At 42.7% G+C, this 25036-nt stretch overlaps 1 protein-coding gene across 2 annotated transcripts in view; it reads left to right on the forward strand.

Annotated features, from left to right (window-relative positions):
- The first annotated feature begins 8524 nt into the window (after positions 1 to 8524).
- Positions 8525 to 25036, forward strand: part of LOC117431549 (vascular endothelial growth factor receptor 3-like) — a 43768-nt gene continuing 27256 nt past the window's right edge. The window contains exon 1 of one of the 2 annotated variants that reach the window (XM_058997126.1): positions 8525 to 9172. In XM_058997126.1, the coding sequence (XP_058853109.1) occupies positions 9115 to 9172 (58 nt within the window). In that variant the 5' untranslated portion in view covers positions 8525 to 9114. The remainder of the gene's footprint in view (positions 9173 to 25036) is intronic. The other variant, XM_058997125.1, reaches the window with a different exon arrangement.

The following is a 25036-nucleotide window of genomic DNA, read 5'->3' on the forward strand; positions in this document are numbered from 1 at the left end:
AACTGACAATGTCAAACTCTAACAAAACAAAAACTCAATATTAATGAATTTCTTGGTTTGAAAGCAACGGGACTTTATCAGCACTTGTGCTGATGGCTTGATTAGCTACAGTCCTGTCTTGTGGCACTAGAGGCTTCCTCTTATCGGTCAGAATCCCTGCTCCTTACTCAGCAATGTGTAATTGTGCAACATGTCATGATTTGGTGCACCATATTTCTGACCTATTAAACCACATATTGTCCTCACAATGTCAGAAGGCTGATTTTAACTGTGGGTTTTCCTTACCGGTTTTTCACTCTGCCCATCGCTGCTGTCCTCTGATTCCTCCAGTTCGTGCAGATCTGGCCTCCCTTGTTTCTCCCGGTCTTCCCTGACCTTCTCCTTTGTGTTTGGTGGTTTATCTTGGAGCTGCTCTACCTCCTCCCTCAGCCTGGCTCCTTGCCGCCTCTCTCTCTCCAGTGCTCGTGTCAGCTCCTGTGCCTGACCCTGCAGGGTCTCCAGAGCAGCACAGACCTGAGCTCTGGCCTCCCTCTCTCTCCGAGCCTCCTCCCTGCTCAGCTGGACCTCCGTCTTGAGCTGCTGCCTGAACAGCAGAGCCTTCTGCTCAGCCCCATCGACCCTGGCCACCAGCTCTACCATGCTGCTCCTTTCCTTCTTCAGGTCAGCCTGCAGCTCCAAGATGAAAGCCTGGTGGGTCGCCACAATCGTTTGGTGGTGAGATATGATCTCCTCCTTCACTTCCCGGATGAAGTCTTTGAAGAGTTGGCACTGGTGGCTGACAGTGTTGCTCAGCTCAGAGCTGCGTGCTCTCTTGAACTCCGGGAGCCGCTGTGCTTCCCAGAGCCTGTCCACCTCCCTCTCCTTGCAGCGCTCACATGACGGTTTGCTCTCCACTCTACCGAGGTCGCCACTCTGGACCAGCTCCTCTTCCACGCTGCTCGGCTGCTTCTTCAACGAGGAGCAACGTTTTCTGCATTAGATCAGTCAGCCTCACATAACCAAATATTCTAAGATCACATTGCAAACCTTACTACAGTGAATCTGTATTTATGGTCAAGCCAGAAAGCCAGTAAAACCCACAGCAGATGTTTTCAATACAAGCAATCTAGCTGCACAAAATGCAGTCCATATATGGATCAGTTAATCCAGGTTTCAAACTTAAGGTATTCAAAGTCTTAAGATATGTTCAATCCTTAAAAATCCTAATGTCTTGACAGTAAAAAGGCCTACCTAAAAGATATCTTAGCAGGTTCTTATTTTTTATAGAAAGTCTGTCACGGATTCAGCTCAGGATTCAGAATGGTTTAGGGGCTCACAAGAGAAACTTAACTTCGAGTTTGAATACCTCATGTGTCCTTCCTGTTTGCTCTTGCTTCAGGACTGTATTAAGCTCCTGTTGCTGAATCCTCTGATCTCTATGTTTATCTTCCTCTAGGTCCTGTAAGGCTAAGTGGAGAGCAGCTTCCTTGATTTCCAGCCTTTCTCTGCAATAGGAGGGTTAGCATTTATCCAACCATTCTACAGATGCAAGGGGATGCTGGAGGGCAGCAGTACAAATGATCAAATTGAGAAGGTATGCCGGGCCAAAAATGTAAATAGCACATTGCAGATGAACAGTACTATAAACACACAACATGGGCTTTCCCAAATTCTGCACTGCCTCTTCGGAAGCTCCTGCAAATCACTGCCTAATGATGCTGAGTGCAGGACATGCACTGTTTGCAGGACGTGGTCCAGAACTGCTGTTCTTCCTGCTTACCTCAGGTCAGTGCTCTCTGTACGCGGTGCCTGCTCCAGTGTCGCCCTTGACTGCCCCTGTTTCAGAGCCCTGACTGTGGCTCGCTCCCTCCTGAGGCTTGCACGGTACTGCCTCACTCTCCACTGCTCCACCCTCAGAGAGTTCAGCAGATTGTCTGTGACCGTCTGCTCCTGCTGGACTCTGTTATTGAGGAAGCGCACTAAGAAAAGAAGACAGGTGATGCAAACACTGCAACGGAGGTAACAATACACTTTTTATACAAGTTATATAAATAATTGAGTCAATCTATGCATGTACATGTCATCTCCGTTGAGAAAAGTCTTGCAACTTAACGGGTTGGCAAAGAACCGAAGCTTCAGGTATCATCCCCTCCTGGTGGCAGTATTTATGTTGGCACCTAGGGAACTTCAAATTCTTTTTACCTTGCTGGCAAAGCTCATGCTCCTGCTTCTTCAAATCTCCCTGGCCGCTTCTCAGAATCCCCTTGGAGTGTTCCTGTGCTTCCAGGTGCTGTATCACTGACAGCAAGGCATTCCTGTCTGCGCTCCGGTAATGCTCCAAAGACCTGTTGTGTCGTCGTTCTGCCTTTGATATTGAATGCATTATACATTAGTGTTCTTTAAAGCCAGCCACTGACAGATATATTGTTTTATTAATAAAACATCATTAGTGTTTGCTTTTCCTCTGTACTGTTTGATTGACGTTTCTCTTAGAAATAATAAAGAAGCAAGCATGTTTCACTTTCCCTAAAAGAATGATTTTCAATATTAAGTTCCTCTAAAATGTCAGCAGTTTATTATGGTATTTTGTTCAGAAATGAACACAGTAAAAGAAGAAACTCTGTTTCTACTATGGGTAGGCAGCACATAAATGCAGTCACTAACCTTTTCTGTGCTGTCAGAGTCCTTGGTGGAACCAGAGTTTTTAGAGACTGGTACTATGCTGTCCGTGTCAGGCTCCTGGTTCATAAAGCAGTGAGACCCCCAGGGCTCAAACAGGTCTCTCTGAATGGGTGAGGGCTGCCAGCTCACCTGGTCCAAGCCAGTGCTGAGAAGGGTCCCTGTGTATGAAAGATGGGCATCGGGATGAAGCTCATGCATGCTGTCTGGACTCGCTGGGTTGGATCTCATGAACGAGTTGGGCGGGTCCTCATGTCGGTTGTTATGGATGGAACTTTGCCGAGTGAGCCAGGGGGTTGGTCCAGGTGGTCTCCTCCCACAGTATTCCAGCTCATGCATGCTGTCCGGACTCGCTGGGTTGGATCTCATGAACGAGATGGGCGGGTCCTCATGTCGGTTGTTATGGATGGAACTTTGCCGAGTGAGCCAGGGGGTTGCTCCAGGTGGTCTCCTCCCACAGTATGCCTCCTCCCATGCTGTGCCCACGCCTTCAAGCTGCCGATGGTTCAGGCCCTGGTACCCATACCTCCGCACCTGCAAACACTCAAGGCTTTGCTTCTCCAAAGCAATATCCTCTTCCTCCTGGAGTTGTTTCAGATCAGACTTCATGCTTCTGTCCTTGATCGCAAGCTCAGCTAGGAGTGTCTCTTTCTCCTGGAGAAGAGAATTTAAAAAAAAATGGGATTGTGTTTATGCAAAAACACCAGACACTTGCAGCTGACCATTGCCTTTGTAAGTCAGGTGAATCAGGTGTCTGCAGACTGTTACAGTGAAGCTTGTTCATGCAAACTCATGGCTATGAAGAAGACAGATAAGGAACAGCTATTGGTTAAATTATACAAGCTCCTTGAGGTCCATTTACTCTGGTCTATGTTTCGTATCCTAGTTTTAGTTTTTTGCTCATTTATTTTTTCCATTCATGAGTATGGTTGGTTCGTTTCTCAGCCATCCCCATCGTGGTATAAATAAGGTACTCCTGGTTACTGGCAACTGTTTCGGTGTTTGTTTAGTGTTTAAAATATATATATATTTTTAAATATAAAATCCTATAATAGCTAAGTAGCGCTAATACTCACCTGTTTGTACAGTTTCATGTATATAACAGGAATATGTAAATAAATCACAATCGCTTTGGAGACCACAAAGGGAAGAGGAGACCTTTGTGGTCTCGGAAGCTGCTGTGTTTTATATACAAATTCAGCTGATCCTTTTTCACCAAGAACCCCTTTGTTGAACTTCCTCGTATATGGACCAGCACAGCTGATCTTACTCTACTTACCTGGAAATACAACTCTGTGCAGCAAGAAAACATGCTGGTTTCCAAGGGAACGGATTTGTGATGTCATAATGTAAAATGACACGCGCACGCTGGGTGCGCTGAGTAATTGAGAATTCTCAGCAAGTCCTCATTTCTGTCAGATCACAGATGGAATGTGCTCTCTATTGCTCCGGGCTGCTCAGGAGGGGGCAGTTTTAAACAGTTTTCTGAAATGTAACTTTTAATGGGAATGAATCAGATTGTAAATACACTGTAACAACACCTGTAGTTATACAATACTTACATTGTAATTACACAGCTAAGAATGAATTGAATGAGAGCATTACCAGCACACAGTACTGTTCATGCATGTATATCAGGGTACAGAATTGCTCTGCGGGAAAGACAAATATATGGCACAGTGTAAGGCCTGATCACAGCATGCACAGCATACTGACGAAAGTCACTGGTGTCATTCAAAAGAGAAAGCTAAGCAGTAAAGAAGAGAGGAATGCTGGCATCTGGAGGCATCGCTTGTGATTTATTATTAGAAAGCTTTAAAATCCTGTTTAGTGTGCCCGGCCTCCTACTGCGAAACACACCTGCTGCCTGACCATGAAAAATCAGCCTTCAAGAGGCACCAGCTGGCCCACCCCATACACAACATCCCAGAGAGACGCTGTAGGGAGCACCATGTGACCGCTGAAGAGGGCGTGGCAGAACTCAACACAAGCGGACTTGCAATTTGTGCAAAGGCCAAGAACAGTCAGCAGCCATGAACAATAAGCATCACCAGGGCTTAAAGAGCGACTCAATAAACCCAGACTGTGTTACACACCTGGATTATTGCGGAGTCAAAAGTTGATCTTTAAATTACGTGTATCCAATAGCCAGACCTTATACAATAAAATATATGCGTTTTCTTTCCACTGATTGGGGTAGCTGTTCATGCCTTGCCAGATCAAGGGCTGCAGGACAGAGAAGAGTTATTAAAATGTTAAACTCAAAGACTTTCCATTGCCAAATACTGGATGACAGAATAATCATTGCACCACGTAGCAAAAAAGCAACAATTGAACTGGCCACTAGAGGGCAGTGACCACCAAGTAATCATAAACAGAAAATCGTGTGAATAGATACACGTATAATGTGCAATAATGTACTGCACAATAAAATCTGTGTTTTTTCTGTATTTGTTGTGACATTTTATCTTCTTCTTAACACAAGAGGTCCTACACGTCTTTACCACTTAGCGGGTGGAGACCATGTCACACAGTGAGATAAGAATGTGAAACAAAACATTTTACCAGTGAAGACATATAGAATGACTTTTTAAGACACCGAGAAATATTTACATTTTTTAATTGACCACTTTCGAGTGTGTGTGTGTGTGTGTGTGTGTGTGTGTGTGTGTGCGTGCGCGTGTGCGTGCGTGTGTGTGTGTGTGCAGTGCACAGGCACAAGAGTCTGAAGTCCTCCAGTACTGCACTAAATTTATCCCAAGCTGCCCACAGTCCCTGTGCCTGCAGCCTGGTTTACAACCCCAGTGAGGGCTGGGCAGGCAGGATGCAACTCCGGTCTGACACGTACCTACTGTCAACCCTCCTGGAAGGAACAGGAACATCTCCACCTCTCCCTGGGGACGGGATAAATTTACCCGCTGGCTTCGACCCTGAGGAAGCCACTCATAAATCCAGGTGCCCTGGTGTGCTATGTATAGCAAATCCAAGAAATTTTGTTTTTGACACTGTTGCCTATATAAAACCAAGCAACAGCAATGAAGTGTTTGTAACAGTTGTAAAAGCTTCCCATAGTAAAACCATAGCAAGTGTAATAAAGCATAGTGAAAGCATGGAAAAGCATAGGGAAGCATTGTAAAGAATTGCAAGATATAGTAACGCATATTAATAAACATGGCAAACCAGGGTCAACTATGGTAAATGCAGAGTGTAACCATGCGGATAGCATGGCACTGTAAAACTACAAAAATACAGTGGAAACTGTGTACACAATAAAGATGGTCTGCAATACTGTACAGCGTTTTGTGCAATATCTTACATAGATTATTCCAGATATAGGGAACACACTTGTGGAATTCAGAAGCAGGCAGTGCTAGAGAGCTGAGAATGACTGTGGGGTTCTTTATTTTACTGTGGGGTCTTTGTGTCCTTCAATCCCACACTGAAAACCGCCCTGCTGTCCACCAGTCAGATCCTTTCCGCTCTCTCAGCCCAGCCCAGACTGGGAACTGCAGGGTAAGTAAGCCCTGCTGGAACTGGGTTGAGATTTTGTACAACATTTGGAACATCCACTCGTCGATTAGTCTTGCGAAAGAGGATGCAAGCTCTTTTTTTTCACCTCTCTGGCGCTTAAAAGGCTCTCATTTCCTTCTCATGTGTCTCCGACATGCTCGCCCAAGGACAGAGCCTTGAAGTTACCTTATTCCATCCGCCAGGACTAGAGAGGTCAGGAAACACATTACAGACCCCATTCAGGCCAGTGCCCAAGAGGGACACTCTTATACAACTGAATGAAGTGTTTCTGCTCCACAGTGATTTGTAGAGTCATTATCATTTCAGGAGGTGGCTGCTGTCCCCTCTCACGAACTTTGCTAAGCCTGGTAATTGCAAACCACTTATTATTGTTATTTGTGCTGCTAACAGATATCAAGGCATGTTCACAAATCTTTGAACTTACTTTGAAGACTTGTTTTGATAAACTCGATGTGGTGTTGAATACATTAGGCGACAACAATCTGGAACAGTGTCATGAATATCAAACTTGATTTTATTCCTAGGAATATAGGAAATATAGATAATAAATTAATATATTTATTTGTATTTTTGTTTTTAAATAAATTATCTTTCTATTAATCAGATTAGGTACCCTTGCTGCTTTTCTGATGATGGTGCAGCTGAAGTTTACATTAATGATACATTTTTACTTTGAAACAGTGCTGATGGTAAATGCACAATACACCCTATAGGAAAAGCATGGCAAAACTACAAAAATACAGTCTAAAAAATACAGTGGTAAGCGTTTATAAAAAGGAATAGGGGTCTGATGGTTACAGTGTTGCTTTTCCTTGATGTACAGATCAAAATAAATATCAACAAAGGTAGAGCTTTCTTAAAAAACACACACACACACACACACACAAACACACTGACACACACTGACACACACAATGACACACAAACAAACACACACACACACACACACACACACGCAAACAAAAACAGTGAATTTGGATTTGTGAATAAAAAGAAATGTTCCACATTGTAAGCGATGCCAAGCTATGCTTTCAATACATCCGCTCAGACGAAAAAAAACAAACAATGAAAACTCTTTACAATGGGTTTAGATTACCAGAACCCTTTTTTTTTTTTAGCCTGAATTCAAAGTGGACGTAGTTCACAAAGGACTTGCTCGGTATTCTTCAGTATGTCACACATGGTTCTCATTCCTAGCGTTGTTGAAGTTTATAACGGAGGGCTGGCTCAATTAATGCATCTCTCAACATGGTTTTGCTAGACATGAACATTGTTTAGAGGAACTGGGAGCCAGATTGCAGCCACTCCGTCAGTAATTAAGAATTAAAACAAGCTTTGAATGGAATACAGATGATCCCTCTCATCAATGCAGTATTACTAGAGCTGCACATTTTCAAATTCAAAAGTATTTGTTTAACCAGGATAGAGAGCCCTTGAGATATACATCTCGTTTCAAGGGGGCCCTGGCAAGAGAAGGCTGGAAGAAGGAACACCTGCCACACAGTGCCAGTCTCTTTACTTTATGTGCTAGTAACATCACTGCAGAATCGTTCTATCCGGGGTCGGGGGTGGTTCAGACAGGCACGCTGGGATTGTTTTCCATTCACTGAGCTGCTAACCCTTGCAGAGGGGGCTCCTCTCTGCTCTTTGCACAAGAAGCTGGTTTGATTCTGCAGCGCTGGGGGGTCACCCAGTACTCCAGATTATCCTTAGTTAAGTCCAGCCCCTGAAATAAGCATCTGATGCAGCCCAGGTGGGTAACCTCTTACTGCCAATGGATAAAATACTAAACCCAGATCTCTCTTATCTCAGTGGGGTGTGGTCCGATCAAATAAACCCTTGAGTGGAAAGGGTACCGTTTACACTCTACAGACCCAGTTAGAAACGCAAGATGAGCAGCCACGTTATTGTCTCCGTCTGCTGAACCTTTGACCAGCAGCTTAAACTGCGGAGATAGTTTGTTAGTGGTTGAAGGTTCAGGGTTGACAACCATTTCAAAGGTGGGGGGCCACACCCAAGCACTTAGAACACAATGCTGCTGTACCCTGGAACCTAAACATGTCCTGTGCTTTAGGTCAACTTCACTTTGATGTCTACCTGCAATCCAACTATTCAAATATTTGTAATGGGAAAAAAAACTGTTACATACGAGGACTTGGACTAATATATATATTTGATTTTTTTATGGTTTTAATGCTCCTGTGACGTACACAGTGTAGATATTTATTACGTTTTCATTTTTTTTTTCTTTACATATTTGATTTCTTTACTCTGGAATGACGTTTTGACTCGTGTTTTTTCTCTCTCTCTCAAATAGTTCACTTGATCAGTGCGCTCCAGATTCCTCGGTTATAGCCCCCAAACTTTCAATTGTGCTTGCCAGATGCCAACCCAGTATTATTATTCACACACCAGCAGCACTGTAAATCCCTTGTCTCTCTCGATTTGTATTGGCATTGTATTAGTGCGGAGGCTGGGCGAGTTAATGTCCACCTTTTTTAGCCGTTGTGAGGAGGGGAACTCTTTCTCGCCTTGGGTGTATTGATAGGCACAAACTTTATTTCCCTTAGACTCGAGTTAGAGCCTCGGTCACTAGCTGTAAAAAGAGGGAAAGGAAATCAATGTAAATTCATTCTGATCTTTAAAAAAAATACGTTTCCTTTTAACAGGAAAAGCGTTTTTCTTTTCGTTGACAATTCACACATCCTCTGCGTGTCAGTGTGAGTGTGTGTGTTCGGGCTCTCAACGACTCGCTAGTTCGACCACAAGCGACTCACGCATTGAAACTCACCTGAGTTTCACGCAAATCGAAAAAAGTGCGTTTTTTGGTTTTTCCTTTCTTATTTATTTTAAAAAGAGAAACGCTTGGGTTTATTTATTTTTTAATCCGTTAGATTTTAACATCCGAGGACTGGAAATCTGGAAATGAAGAGAGATTTTACGTGTTTCTTCCGTATTTGGACTGGGATCACTTGCATATCAGGTAGGTTACATTATTATTATTATTATTATTATTATTATTATTATTATTATTATTATTATTATTATTATTATTATTATTCCAGAGTGCACACAGTGACAGCAAAATGTATTTATGTGCAAAGTGAAATCCAAGTAGGCTACTGTATTTAACAAAACAATAAAAACAGTCGATTTGTCAAATAAACGTCCAATAATAAGGGGGTGCAGACACTATCAAAGTATATATGGAAGGTGCTCACTACAATTGCTGCCCCTAATTAGTGATGTTTGAACTGCAGTATAAGGAATGATTAGTTATTTTTTAGGTAGTCGTATGGATTACTGCGCCCTGGGCAGATGTAAATGACAAGGTCCCATTTTAGGCAGTGTGGCTTGATCAGATTGCTACCGCGGATATACTACCTGTACTAGTTTTCAAGCAGCCAGTCGTCTCGTCAGCTCTGTTTAGTAGACCAGCACTCTTTACTGGAAGCCTCCACCGCTAGTTGCTAATTCATTGGCCAGCGTTGGATTTCGGTCGTGTCTGTTTAATCGACTGGTTTGTGCCAATACGCATGGTGCATTATTTACACCACTGCTTTGTATCAGATAAGAAAACAATCCATTGGTAGCAAGCAGTGGTTTAAATAGGATTATTTTCTATTCATGAATATGAGGGTACCAGCTGGTTACTTTATACCATCTTCATTACAATGCGTTTCATATGGAAGAACATCCCAGCACTTTAAATAGGAGAGTCTAGAATACTGAAAACACTGAATAGTAAATGCTGTCAAAAGTCTTTAGCCTAGTTTTAGAAATGATTCTAGTGTAATCTCTGCTCTATATATGGTGGGCATAAGGTCTAGATGGTAAACTGTATGAGCACTAATGGGGTGCTTGTGTCTTTGATGGAAAGCCACAATTGCACAAATCTTCCCTCTTGGTTTAGAACAGGATTTCGACCATCTGAATTCTTTATTGAATCTGGGGGATGTCGATTTGGAACAATAACAAAATGAAGCCTTAAACTACATTCAACTTTTAAATGTCAAATGTTTAAACAATTATATAACTGTTCAATTAGAGTTGACCTGTCTTTTATTATTTAAAATGTTACTTTTATATACATTTCATATGATCTACCCATCATCATTTGCACATACAGCTGCACAGTACAGTGCCATACAATTTGTATAGATATTGCATGGGTTGCTGTACGATACAAGCTGATAATCATTGCAGAAGTAGGCCTACTATAAGAAGGGGCAAATCAGTTTGTGTCTTACACAGCACCATATACTATATCTGTTATTATGTATAGTTAAACATATATATTTCTAATAAAAAGAAATATCAGGTGGCTGTATCACATCAACATCGGAGTATACAGTGACACTTCATGAAGAACTTCCCAGTTGAATGTGTGATCTTCGTAAGACATTTAACCTTAAAGAAACATTTCTCTATGTCCCTTGAAGTTGTGAATAAAGGGACAGAGTTTCTGGAAACGGAGGGTGTTGTACTTTCCCAAGATTGTGAAGGCAGGGGTTCTTTCCCAGCTGCTGTGTGGGTTAGTGTGCATGGTCTCTGCAATTAAACTTGAAAGCTTTTGAACCCGCAAGGCCCATTTGAAGGATATTGCTGGTTGGCAGTTCAATCTCTCTCGGGTTTCACAAATACTTTTTTTTCGGTTGAGTATTTTTTGGATTTTCTTTTCCAGTCGTCACTACATTATATGTGGCAGATGTTCTCAATCTGCTGGTGTGTTTACAGGACAGCACACTTAGCAGTTATTTAGGCGCTCTAAGAGAGAAAACAAACAAATGGCACCCTAAAATAAAAGGAGTTTTACAATATGAAGCATAGGAAGAGCTCAGAATCTTTTATTTTTTAGAAATCATAATAGTTTGGATTGGGATGTGTAGTTGAATGAAAACACTGAGCTATAACCCTATTACCCCAATACCATGCTCTCAGATGGGGCTCTATTTCCAGTGAGTGCACCAATCGAGAAGCTGCTGTAATGACCAGTGCAAAGAAGCCCACACAAGGCATTGTCACTGATTTAGTTACACAACATGTTCACCAGGATAAGCTGCTGTGTGGTGTAGAGTAACCCCCAGCATACGATACCTAAACAATAGGAAGCAAGGACACATGGGCCATCACTTACAGACACAATTATATTGGGCAACTTAAAAGAGTGCAGTGCAGTGCATTACAGAACATGATAGTCTAATGCATTCAATCAGAGTGAGAAGAGTACAGGTGTTTAAAATCAATGCATACGCATGTATCCTGCTGCCAGCACGTGCATTGCAGTCCTGACGAATGTGGTCTACAATCTCATTACACTGTGATGTGATTCACATGCTTTCAAGTACATTAAAGATTCCTTTGATGGTACTGCTTTCTGCAGCGTGGAGTGCCAGCTTAATAAAGAGTCAGTCCGCAGTCACAATATTGTTACTGCGAGTGTTCCAATGATTTTAACAGCTTGGATTCGGAATCAGTTACATCTTTTGCTAAGCACACGTTTGTTGGTTTTTTAGTCAATGCGTCTAGTGTGGCGTGAGTAATTAATCTCCCAAGATAGGCACTGTTGTATCCAAGCAGGGCTCCTGAGTATGTATAGCAATGCCTGTAATAGGTGAAGTGACAGAGCTGCCAATGTCTCCTGGCCTTCAGCCCAGTCCACAGTCCTTCAAGCTACAGGGCTGGCTCGTAATACAATACTTCTTATCCCATCTTCTCCTTAAGCTTCTTTCATATATGAGGAATGTCCTGCTATGTTTTTCTTAAAACGGTCAAACCCTAATTTCATTAAATGTACACCATTTTTTTTTCTCATAGATTAATAATAGTTGCTTTACTTTTCCTTAACATTTCTGCTAAATTTTTTGGCAGCGTATGCAACTTAAATAAGAAAGTTTTCAGCAAAGGTAAAGAATGTTCCCGCTTTGAAACCAGCCTAGAATAATTTCATATATATCAAACTTGATTTGATTAGTCATTGCAAAGTTACTGCTGAGTGAGCAGGATGTGGTGTATCTGACAAACCTCTACAAGATCTAGGGTCTGAATTCCAACAGGTCTCCAGTACAGGGGCATATTTTCCAAATATGAATTGTTGCAAATGTTCTGTTTTTGTTGGTAGACAGCAACAACAGTGCCCAGTGTATTTTTCCATTGCCGTTGTCAAATTCTTATTTACATCAGCACATGTCCTGCAAGATGCTAACCTGGTTTTCCTGTGCTTTTCCGTTTTCATCAAAAACATCCTGTTCCTCTCCGAATGTTATGTCTCTCCAAAATGGTGACCATCAGACACAACCATAACACCAGGCAATCATCCCGACATATCATGTTCCGCATGCAGTGACCACATGGTCAATCTCAGAGCGTTACAGTATAAGTGGACGGTTTGGGAACAGTAAGCAGGTGGGTTGCTGGGGGGGAGGGGGCGGGGGCATGGCATTTAGGGAATTAAACTTTACAAGTACACAGGCAGAACATTTGGAAAAACCATTCCCAATGTGAAAGAGGGGCACAACTTACCTGCTGTTAATTTCCTCATTCAAGAGCTATTAATTTCACTTGAAAAGTAACCCAAATCCCCCACAAGACTTCCCTTCATTTATCACCCAGCGACACTCATCACACCTGTGGCCCATTGGAAGCACATTGGCAAATGCAGGCCAGCCTGCTAGCGCTGTCCATGAAGCCATCATCTTACTTTGGTCCAGCAGGTACCTGTTACCTAAATACTAGTTACTAATAATCTATCCCATGAGCCTCCACATAGACGTTTGTGTTGTTGTTGCCATTCCTCAGCTATCAGCGTATTCAGTAATAACAAGCATGTATCCTGCTCATACAGTCAATCGAGGAGGCTTCAGTGTGTGCAGTAATAACAAGCATGTTGAAACCATTTATTTTTCTCCTTGCTATCAGAGTGAGTTATGTGGGGAGCTGCATCAAGCACACACCTCATTTTTTATGAGCACATGGTATTTAGACTTACTGTACAATAGTGAAAGTAGAAACTTCCTTAAGTGAGTGGGGCCAGCCCAACCAAATTCAAACTTTCTTCTTCTTCTTCTTCTTCTTCTTCTTCTTCTTCTTCTTCTTCTTCTTCTTCTTCTTCTTCTTCTTTGTAGTAGCAGTAGCAGTCATAGTAGCAGTAACTATTTGAGTTTGTTACATACTAAAGCATGCACACTAACGAGACCAGTTGCTAATAGCTGCATTTAAAGTGCCTCCAGCGAATGGAAACCTGCTGGTGCTGTAGGACTGTGGGGCTCTTTGTGCCCTCACAAGAGCAGCAGGTGAAGCCATTGTTGGCAGGGCCGGGCCGAGGCTTGCTGTAAGACTTTAAAAATGCTTCGCCACATAATAGAAGCCTTTAGGAATGACCAGACCACCTCAGAATGCCTGGCTTCCTGCCACAGAAACATCACGTTTCTGGCAAATTTAGTTTGAGTGTAACCAATTAGCGGGGCACCCGGAGACTTTTTAGAGCGTTAGGGGAAAACTGACTTTGGAGCCCAACTGGGTCAGTAATTAATTTCCAAACACAACACCATCAGCATAATTTTTAGAAATGTGACAGCTGTACAATCAAGCAGTCAATGGCATGCTGTTCTGGAGTCTGGAGTCTGGATTCTGGAGTCTGGATTCTGGAGTCTGGAGTTTTGATTCTGGATTCTGGACTCTGGACTCTGGATTCTGGACTCTGGACTCTGGACTCTGGATTCTGGACTCTGGACTCTGGATTCTGGATTCTGGAGTCTGGATTCTGGACTCTGGACTGGATTCTGGAGTCTGGATTCTGGAGTCAGGATTTTGGATTCTGGAGTCTGGACAGGTTTCTTTAACGTCTGTATTGGATGGTCGGATGCTTTTCTTGGGTCTGCTAGTATTTTGAACCAAATGAGGTCCAAAACGAACATAACAAAACTGCAAAGCCATTTGATAAAAGCACACAAGTCTCCTACAGTTTACCTTCATCTTGGACCAGCCATGCATAATGGAGAAGGATTCAGGATTGCTGTAGTCCAGTTGGCTCACTGCCTTGTTCCTAATAATGAACCCTATAGTGCCTTCTGACATTAAAAACATATACATTGAATATGCTGGCAGTGTAAGTTATGTGCAAGACAGACACATACCAGTGTTAATCAAACACAGGCAATACATATCCATGGCTGACTTAATTTACTGCGTGACTGGAATTTTGCACAAATATGCAGCAGTGCCGTCAGGTTGATAATATCTGAGTAGTTTAGCAAGGTGTAGAAATGAACTATACGGTACCAGTATGCGAATGGTGAATCTGTCTTTCTTACTTTCATTCTTTCGGTTCTTTTATTCTGGGTGACGTTTGCATTAGTAAATGAGAATTCTGAGCCCATACTGTTCCTGAGTGATTGTGAAGGAAAAAGATTCAAACGATTTCATGAGAGAAAAAGTCTTCTGGGAATCTTCTGTTTGAATTGTGAGCTGTAAAGAAGGATTTAATTGAACTGTGTTGCTAGGTCACACAACTCAACCTGCACAGCCTGGGTTTCGTTTGTAAGTGCTTTATTAAAACTTACAGGTGCTTAATGATTGCATTGTAGAGGACCTTCAAAAATGAATAAAGACGTGCATGCTTTAGCAAATTTAGTGCCGTGTTAAACATCTTACTGCCCAGCTTCAAACTGGGGCGGGTGTGATCTGCTGAAGTCAGGTAACGAGAGAGGCCTGCATCGAGACTCCCTCTCCCCTTTGTCTGAGTCGCTGTGAATGTTCCCCTGTCGGTATTTAAGCTCAGTTTCCAGCCAGCACAATACAGAGTTCGATTGTTCAGGCCCTCCAATCTCCGTTCCAATAATCAACAGAGAAATTGACCCCCAGACCGCAGAGAATTTATACTCGGTCTCTGCTTTCATACAACTTGAGTTTAATTTGCGAAGGGGAAGTGAAGCATGAAGTGTTGTCAGTTTAGCAGTGCCACATGTGAGGAGGTTTGAACAAGCAGGTTGCTGCTAGCTAAATAAACCCCAGGGAAGGGGCTGCAGCTTGCTGGGAGAGCCGTCATTCAGCACTGGTGGTTTTTACACCTTCTCAGGAGGATCTACACTAGTACAATGTATTTACTGTACATAGTGCTTCTCTGTACTGATACAATGTATTTACTGTACATAGTGCTTCTCTACACTGATACAATGTATTTACTGTACATAGTGCTTCTCTACACTGATACAATGTATTTACTGTACATAGTGCTTCTCTACACTGATACAATGTATTTACTGTACATAGTGCTTATCTCACATTGACTCTGTGTTAGATCATAGTTGTTCATTATGAATCCCAATGGCCTTCCAGTGTACATTACAATGTCACACAGTTTGTCCAAATGAACGTGGTTTTGTTTTTCAGCTTGCAGTGCTGCGCACCCTTCTTGCGTCTTCAAAGCTTCTCCAAGGTCAATCTCAGCAGCAGCAGCAGCAGCTCCACTTCATTTCAATTCAGTTCCTGTAAATGCAATTTCCTCTTCCTGAGGGCTATTATTCTGCTTTTATTTGCTGCGCACACTGCGAATATGAAGTTTCGCTTGTTATGACACAAATGCCTGAGCTCAAATATCCCATTGTTTTCTCTTACGCTAAAAAGCAGGTTGGAAATCCTCTTTACAAAGTAGCTGGAAAGCTGCTTGTAAACTTGTGTGTTTTTCTAACTTTGTGTTTGCTGTAATGAATAATTTGATTTTTTTTCCCTCTAAGGACACTCCCCACTGTAGCCTAGCGCTGTGCTGCTCACTGAGCTGCTCTAACCCTGCCCCCTACAGCCCAGCACATTAACACTCTGTAGAAGTGTCTCCTGAAAGGTACTGGAGAGGCAGGTGCCCTTTGGAAGTGGTGACATAGAAGGCAGCTCATAAGTGTAATCGCCTTGGCTCCAGAGCTCCTCCGAGATCTTGGTCCAAAGTAAATACATTTGTTCCCAAGCCTTAATGAAAACGCTTGTCCTCTATGAGTGGATTGCTAGTAAAAACAAACACCAAGAATTCGCTCTTCAGCTTGTTTTAAATCTGCACTTTTTAACTCCGGACAGGTCTTTTTTAGCTTTCAAAAAAATGTAAAAGACTATCCTGTGTGTGTGTGTGTATGTATGTGAGTGTGGGTGTGTGGGTGTGTGTGTGTGTGTGTGTGTGTGTGTGTGTGTGTGTGTGTGAGAGGCAGTGGCGGCGCTGAATGAGTTAACTGTGTGTGTGTGTGTGTGTGTGAGAGGCAGTGGCGGCGCTGAATGAGTTAACTGTGTGTGTGTGTGTGTGTGTGTGAGGCAGTGGCGGTGCTGAATGAGTTAACTGTGTGTGTGTGTGTGTGTGTGTGAGAGAGAGGCAGTGGTGGTGCTGAATGAGTTAACTGTATGTGTGTGTGTGTGTGTGAGAGGCAGTGGCAGCGCTGAATGAGTTAACTGTGTGTGTGTGTGTGTGTGAGAGGCAGTGGCGGCGCTGAATGAGTTAACTGTGTGTGTGTGTGTGAGAGGTGGTGGCGGCGCTGAATGAGTTAACTGTGTTTGATTTTCCTGAGCTGCGGCTCTCCTGGTCCTGGCAGGGAAGGTCAGTAGGGGTTCATGGGAAAGCGGTCGTTGGCAAGCCTTGCGGAAGCGTCCCGTTTCCCCCCTACCCCCCTACCCCCCACGCCTGCTCCGCTCCACGCTGACGCTTTTATTTAGCTCCCTTGACAAAACGCTCAGCACTTACCGTGATCAGTCTGCCTCCTGCTGATAAAGCGAGCTCCAAGCAGCACAAGGACGAGTGTCAAGAAGTCAATTTCTCAATTGCCTTCTTTGTGGCTGGAGCTGCCTGTTAAGCACGCCATTCCTGTGCTAGTCTTGATGAGTATCTCACACCGCCCCTGTTTGTTTGAGTTACTGTGAATACTGTATTACAGACCACCTGTCTAATAGTGACGCCTGTCAGGAATCCCCTGTGCAGTTTATATGTTTCCCCAGTTAAACCACCTGTATAAAGACTGTCTACCTATGGAGGTCTGATAAGGATGTTTGGCTGTAATTATTATTGCTACAGTACGGAATACATATAGAAGGGGTGAAAGGCATGTTACATCACTATCATTTTTCACTGCACTGTAGCTGAATGGTTGACGTTCAGGACTGGGAACGAGGAAAAACCGAGCTCAGCGACTGACAACAACTGAAGTCCTTCCGTTACCTCCTTGCGCCTCGGTCCTGAACCAGGGGGAACGAGCTGAAGCAGTGGGAATTATGCTGGCAGGAACTGGGATGTTGCAGCTCAGATGAGCTGTCCTGCTGTGGAAATCATTTCTAAATAAATGAAAATACATCAAAAACAAACTGATAGTAAATGAAAACATTTCTGTTTTGTTAGTTTCCCGCCTCGAGATGCCTGCGGGCCCCGAGCAGGGGACAGGAAGGGATAGTTGGGATGGGAGCTGTGAGCAGGAAGTCAGTACAGATGGTCACTGAGACATCCTCACCGAGCACAGATCTAGAGACAGGAAAGAGGAAACTCACGAGAGGCAAATAGACATTTGGTAAATAGCCCGGTCGCTCTTGGAGCTCTGTCCTTGCCAAAACAATACAGCAAACAAGGTACTTCAGAGATTCCCGGTGCGCACAGTGCATCCCCCTGCTCAAGTGCCCGGCAGCCTCCTCCAGGGATCCCAAAGGCTGCTGACACCACAAATCCGGGAGGAGGTCTGTTCCGTGGCCTGGCTGCCCTCCAACTCCAGGCCGGACACAGTACTATTTAAAAGTGTGTGTGTGTGTGTGTGTGTGTGTCAGTGTGATCAGTGTGTGTGTGTGTGGTCAGTATGTCAGTGTGTGTGTGTGTGTGTGTGTCAGTGTGGTCAGTGTGTGTGTGTGTGTGTGTTTAGGGGTGTGTGTGTGAGTGTACTGGTGGGATGCTTTTCCTCTCAGAACAATGGGTCTTCACAATTGATGGAATGTGGTGGAGGGACTGAATGAAATGACAACATAGACGTCCAATATGAGAACGTTTTTTTGGTAATTACTTTGAAAGGTTTTTGTTTGTTCTCTCTGGAACAGCTCAAGCAGTGGCAATGTCCATATATGAAATGCCATGTGCACTGCTTCTGGCCCTACTAGTACTGTATATGCATGGCTGTCAGTCTGTGTGTGAGGACGCACCCGTGGGATATAGCACTGCACAGAACAAACAGCTCCACAAACTCATGTATCTCGTACAATGTAGCCTGTGTTGAAAATCTTTTTATTTGTTCAGGCCTACTCAGTTTTCAGTACTGGGTTCAGTATTGCGCTGCGTTTAGAAATTCAAATGCGATTGTTTTATACACAGACTCTGACTTTGTTTCCTCAGTCAGTGTTTTGTCAGCAACAAGATACCCCCTTGATCCCTCCATCAGGTAAGCATAACATCAGTGGGTTTGTTTTCCTGTTCCAGTAAGCCCGATCTCTAAAACTGCATTTCCCAGAGGCCTTTTCAGATCGAGGGGGGTACCTTTATTTCTAGCAGATGCAGTGCAGGCCTCTTGCCAAGAGAGAAAACTATGAAACCCTTGTTTTTCTCTTCACTTTGTATTTATGACTTCTTGCATTCCTCAGATTTCCACCAACAGTTCTGGTATCATATTTTTTTTTTCTTTAATTATTTTTTGATACAGCCGGTCCCCCCTCAGGGAGGCATTTTGTGGGTCTTGCGAAGACCACAGTTTTGGCCAAAGGTAGGACTTTCTGTGTGTTTGTTCTGGGAGCTGAAAATCTGTAATTCATAAAAAACAAAAGATGTTTGTCCTTGGCATCCACTACTGAAGTGATGCTTTTTCAGGGTTCAGGCCAGCGATTGGGCCCCGCTGGTTGTGATGAGAAGATTCAGAACCGCTCCTCAATCCCACGATTCAGGAAGAAACCTCACCCACCCATGGGACCGGGGCCTGCAGGTTTCGGGGAAATGAAATTAGACAAAGCACGCTGTTGTGTTCAAACATGCATTCAGCCCGCACTAATAGAGGTAATTCAGTAATGGCTACAATCAGTTTTAAATTGTACAAATCTACAAATCTATTAAACTTCCTCTCTCCTGCTAGAAGTGTACACACCTGCTGATATCTGGTTTCCCAGCTTCAATAACACTGGAGTTATTGGCAGGTCTGATTGGCTGCTTTATTAAAAAACAACACAGCACCGGGGTACAGCAACTAGATGCATTTAGAATAACTGAATAAAAATGTACTTTAGTCTGAGAAATTGTACTGTGAAAGAAAGACACTCAAATTGTTATACGCAAAAAACTGCGTCATTATGTCCCAGACTGCAGACCACATTTTTTTACACAAGCATTTTCTGCACCTGGCGATCGCAATCTTTTCATCACTATTTTGTAATTATATTTTGTTGCTCCTAAAGAGTTGTTTTTAAGAATTTCTCTGTAACAAATTAAAAGGATGCCGATGACTCTCTTTAACGAGCATCCCCCACTAATTAACATTGTAACAGGCCCTCTCGACACCAGAGAAAAGTCTGAATCTCTTTTTTTTTATGGTGGCTCATTGAGGACATGGATTAAATAAATATAAAAATGTGTTATGTCTAGATCCTGAGAGAATTCATCTCATGATCTCGACGTAATGGTTTGAAATGTCGAGATCCCGAGATAATATACCGTGTGATCGTGATGTAACACATTTTCATGGAATTGTTTCCCACTGTCCTTAATGAGCCACCATACTTTTTAGAGTAAAAAAATTCGGATTTGGCTATAATCCAATAAACGTTCGATAATTCTATGAATATTTTACACCTGTACAAGCACTCATTCACTTTCTTACCTAACGTTAATCTTTCACTTGTTACGTGATTATGAGGTCCCTCTGTATGCGTTTGCACTGTTTTTTTAGGGGAACTGGGTTAAGGAGCACTCCTGGTTGCTTTGGAACGGGAGATGAACAGTGAAAGGTACAAAAACACAGTGATTCTGATCTTTGCCAGCACCACACACAATCCCCAGTATGCAGTGTTTAAAAAGCCACCCTCCCCATATTACTTCACATCTTCCTGCCGAGAAAAAGGACCAGGCAATCCATAGAATCCCTAACCGTAGTACTCAAAACAAAGTGCATACTTTCCAATCATGAAGTGTTATCGCGTCCCCCACCAACGTTGCGATCAGGTGAAGGAGTATAGATTTCCATGAGCACCGTGCTACCAACACTCCATCCTCAGAGGTTAAGCGAAGGGGTAACCTGTTCCGTGATGACCTCAGAGGTGTTGGGAATGTGAACCTGAGAGCGGCTCCGGAGAGTGACCTGCTCTCCGATGACATCAGAGGCTTGGCTCAGAATTCCGCTTTGAACATCTGAAATAAGAGAACAACATATTTTCAGGAAACCGTTTAACACGTTTTTTTTACAACGGTTCAAACAATAGGAAGGTAGTCCCAGATGGGTATTAAATGGTTTTGCTCTGATTTCGTTTCATTCAAAAGGTACTTTAACCCACTCATGCCCGAACGACTAAATATCAATCCAGCTTCAGTGAGCCCATCTCCGATGTAAGGCAGTCCCTTAGCCATGTGTTCACTTTGTTAAGTGTCTGTATTGCCAGCTCTCAACCTTTTTAGCAGAGGGAGAGCTGTTTGGTAGATTATTAATCCATAAACCAGCCTTGACTATAAACAAAGCTCTCGATTATCTCATCCTATAAGCTTGAAACAAATCACTCCCCCACCAACTTCAGTATCCTTGCAAGTTAAGAGGAGAAACTGGCTTCAGAACTGCGGAAGCTGGGAACCCTCGGCACGATTTTAATCGCTCACTAAAATAAAACTGCCAGCTCACAGAGACCTTTCAGCAAGGAGCCTTAAAGTCCCAGACCCTTGCTGATCCGAACATTTCTCAGCAGAAAAACGTGATTAATTCAACCTGTCTGTGAGAGAAGCAGCAGAGCAGAGTTCAGCCATTACGTTAAACTTCACCCTGACATTAATTAATAATATTTACATGCACAAGTTCATTATAACTAACTGCAACATCATTCTGAAAGACCCCAAGCAGTTGCATGATGTAATGCTCTGAGCTAATGCATTGCTCAATGATAAAAGCCCATGGGGCTGAAGTTAATTGACCAAAATTGCGAGCTGGAACCCCTTCAGGTATGTTGTCAGAGGAAGCTGGGAGTAAGACACTGTAATAGTGAGCTTTGCTTTCGGTCAGTGTTAACAGATGGAGTTGTCTCCTGCCAAACGCATGAAGTCAATCAGAGTTTGCTACAACTGAACATGGGTATAATCAGACACGTGTTCATGCTGTATAGACCCTTTAATGCAAAAGCATCCACACACAGAACTGAGTTTAAACACACAAGTTCCAGGACATGTAAGCACCTTGAGTTTTGAACGCACTGCAGAGACACTTAGGGCAGTCATTTCTGCACAATGAAAGGCCCAGGGCCACTGACAGCTTTAAGGTAAAGCTATAAGTCAAGTAGACAACCAAATTGTAAGTTATTCCGCTTCTTAGAAAGGCCAACAGACTCGTTTCTTTATCGTAGTCTTTGAAGTAGGTTTTGAATTAGTGCTTCAGTGTACTGAAGAGGGCACTAGCTAGGAAGTGTCTACTTGACTTAGTCTGTTAGAGTTTTATCTTACGATTCAGATTCATCTGGAGCGTGTTTTCTTGGAGCTGTTTGATTTATAGAGAAAGATCTCAGTTCGGAAATGGGAATTTCGAAGATGCAAAAAAATAAAAAAAGCTTTGATCAGTACAATTAGGATGTCTCTGCATTCTCCCAGAAATGTGTCAGTGATGAGTTATTGTAGGTCATGGTGTTTCATTAATTCATTCTGAATGGTTTTGAATTTGAATGGATTAGCAGAGGCTGTCAAGGTCTATGGGATCAGCAAAATTCAAATGACATTTCTTGTTAATCAGCCTTAATTAGATTTGCGTCGAACACATGCTAGGAACTGTTCAGATAGACATGTTTATAAAGCAGTTCTGGAAAACTACAAGGGGCCTGTTTCTCAGTGCGTTTCACTCCCAGGTCGTTTTTACATCTCACCCCAAATGTGAAGCTCCCTGCCAGGTTGTCGGGGGTCTTGTTCTGCCAGACTGCCAGTCATCTCTGTCACCCACATCCCTCGCCTTCCGCGGTGTGCCAGCCAGATGGCCCAACACTAATGCAACATATGGCATTTCAATCTGCCCTTAATTGCTGAAATGCATATGGAAAAGATCTATGTATGACAGGAATTTTAACTGTCAGAGCCATTCCTGAATGTTAACGACAAATTTCTGTGTATGGAAGAGATTAACATATATAAAATATATGAGCAGAAGCTAAAACGAAACAGAAGTTAAATCTATTCCATGAACTGTTAGTGGAATGGTACTGCAGTGTGTATGTGTGTGTGTATATATATATATATTATTTTATTATTATTTATTTCTTAGCAGACGCCCTTATCCAGGGCGACTTACAATCGTAAGCAAATACATTTCAAGTGTTACAGTACAAGTAATACAATAAGAGCAAGATAAAGATAATATCAAGATAAAGATTATATATATATATATATATATATATATATATATATATATATATATATATATATATATATATATATATTTGTTTTTTTTATATACACATGGTATAACAGTTGTCTTAAGTAGTCCTCACTGGTAATCCAGTAATATCAGGACCAGTTCCAAATCCACTTGTAATTGCTGGCAATGCTAATTGTTCTGTGAGTGCTACCTCCATGTAATACTGTAGCGTGGTGTTCGTATAGTATCTGTCGATAGGTAGCGTTGAGTCAAGCAGGACAGCAGCAGGAATAGCAGACACAGAGGCAGGAGTTTGCAGTTGCTGTGTAAGTGCCTGGTAGGGCACCTTTATTACTTATAGACAAAATGAACAATTAAAGCAAAATGCAAAACAAAGCAGCACCTTCTCTTTTATACTGAATCCCAGGAGCTGCAGTATCTGCAAGCTTCTCTTTTATACGGAACTAGTTGTTCAATATGTTCAATTAATTTAGTTTATTATTAATATTATTTGTTAATTCAAACATCTTTATCCAAGGTGATTTACAGAGACTAGGGTGTGTGAGCTATGCACCAGCTGCAGAGTCACTAATGTCTTACCTGAAAGACTGAGCACAAGGAGGTTAAGTGACTTGCTCAGGGTCACACAGTGAGTGAGCCGGGATTTGAACCAGGGACCTCCTGGTTACAAGCCCTTTTCTTTAACCACCATAAGCCTCCTTATTGGATTGTGAATGTGAAAACTACTCCTTAAAAAGATCAAGGGAAACAACTTGTCTGGCTTGTTTTAAACTATTAACCACTGGTGCAGACTAGTCTAGTGGGGTTGTGTTCTGGTGGTCTCTTGACACCCACAAGGCCTAATCGACAATCAATCAGAACCTGACCACATTCTGCACATCATTTTTACAGGGATAGGATTTTAACCCTATCCCTGCCAAATTATCCCAAGTTACAAAAATGTACACACACACACACACACACACACACACATACATGCATGCACACTCACACGCACACATGCACGCACACACACACACACGCGCGGACACACACAATATATACAAGCGCCAATGGGGTTTATTCCCCTTTTTTTTCGAAATGGTGGATTTCTCAATTTAAAGGCTCTGCATTCATGTGTGACTGAGTTCAAGTACAGAGTAGGAAATGATTGCATGTCATGTTTTAGCTTTCCTCGGAAAAATAGAAAATTAAAGAAATTGTTGGATCGTGTCCATCCATTTTGAAAAACATCAATTTCTTGAACAACGTACGTAGCCCCGAAGGAGCTCAGAAATAATTGTTTTAATTGTAAATGGCATCTGTCATGTGCTTAGTGAGATCTCCAGCATCTATAAGAGGCATGATCAGCTCTTCCTTCCATAGCAACGGGTAGTTTGGGCTTTACAAAATAAAAGCAGTGTAGTGGTTGCTAGGGAAAGAGCTGCATAGAGCCTTCTCACTGATGAGAAAGTTTCAGATGGATCTTCGGTCCTGTAGACCACCCTGGGTCACATTTCTGAAGGTATTTACTCCAAAGTGCGGTTTGTGCAGTAACAAAGACACTGGAAGTTTAACAAAAGCATGCTTAAGTTGTTTGGTTATGTGACATTAACATTGTACACAACCTTAATATATGCACTGTATCCATTGAGTTTACATTGACTAACTTGATGTTCAGTCTAGTCTCCTTATCAGTGTTACAGACACTCGGCTGTGCCAAGCTAAGATTAAGCAGGGATTGTGATGGAGAGACCACTGGTAACTGCATAGCCTGCCTGCTGCTCAATAAAATCTGATAAAACTGTCTGCAACAGTCTATATGGCTCCCAGGACGTGGAAGTATATTTCTGGATTGACAGCATACTGCTCTGTGCTACTACTGTACATTCCTATGAGGAGAATAATGCCAGCAATGCTAACTTCATCACAGGGGACCAGTGTAAAATATTCCTGCTTTAAGAAGGTCAGTGGTTAAAGTGCTTGACTGCTTTGTAAACATTAGTGAGTATGAGTAGCCCAGTGGTTAGATCATTGGGCTGCATCTCCTACAGTATTTGTAAGCTGTAACACAAAGGGCCACTTTCCTCCCTGAACTCACTGAGGTCCAGGCCGTGCTGTCTCCCAGTACCTTAGCTGTAATAACTCATCCAGATCAAAACTCTGCACAGTATGCTACTCATGTCAAGTACTTGGTTAACCATTACGTTATTATGGGTTTCCTTGGGAAACCAGAATTAGCCATGTTCAGTATTTACTCTTGGCTCAGCAGTCAGAGGGAGGCTGTCTGGAACCTAAGGGCCGTGGGCCAGGAAACTGCATCTCCC

Source organism: Acipenser ruthenus, chromosome 23, assembly GCF_902713425.1.
Source record: "Acipenser ruthenus chromosome 23, fAciRut3.2 maternal haplotype, whole genome shotgun sequence".
NCBI lineage: Eukaryota > Metazoa > Chordata > Actinopteri > Acipenseriformes > Acipenseridae > Acipenser > Acipenser ruthenus.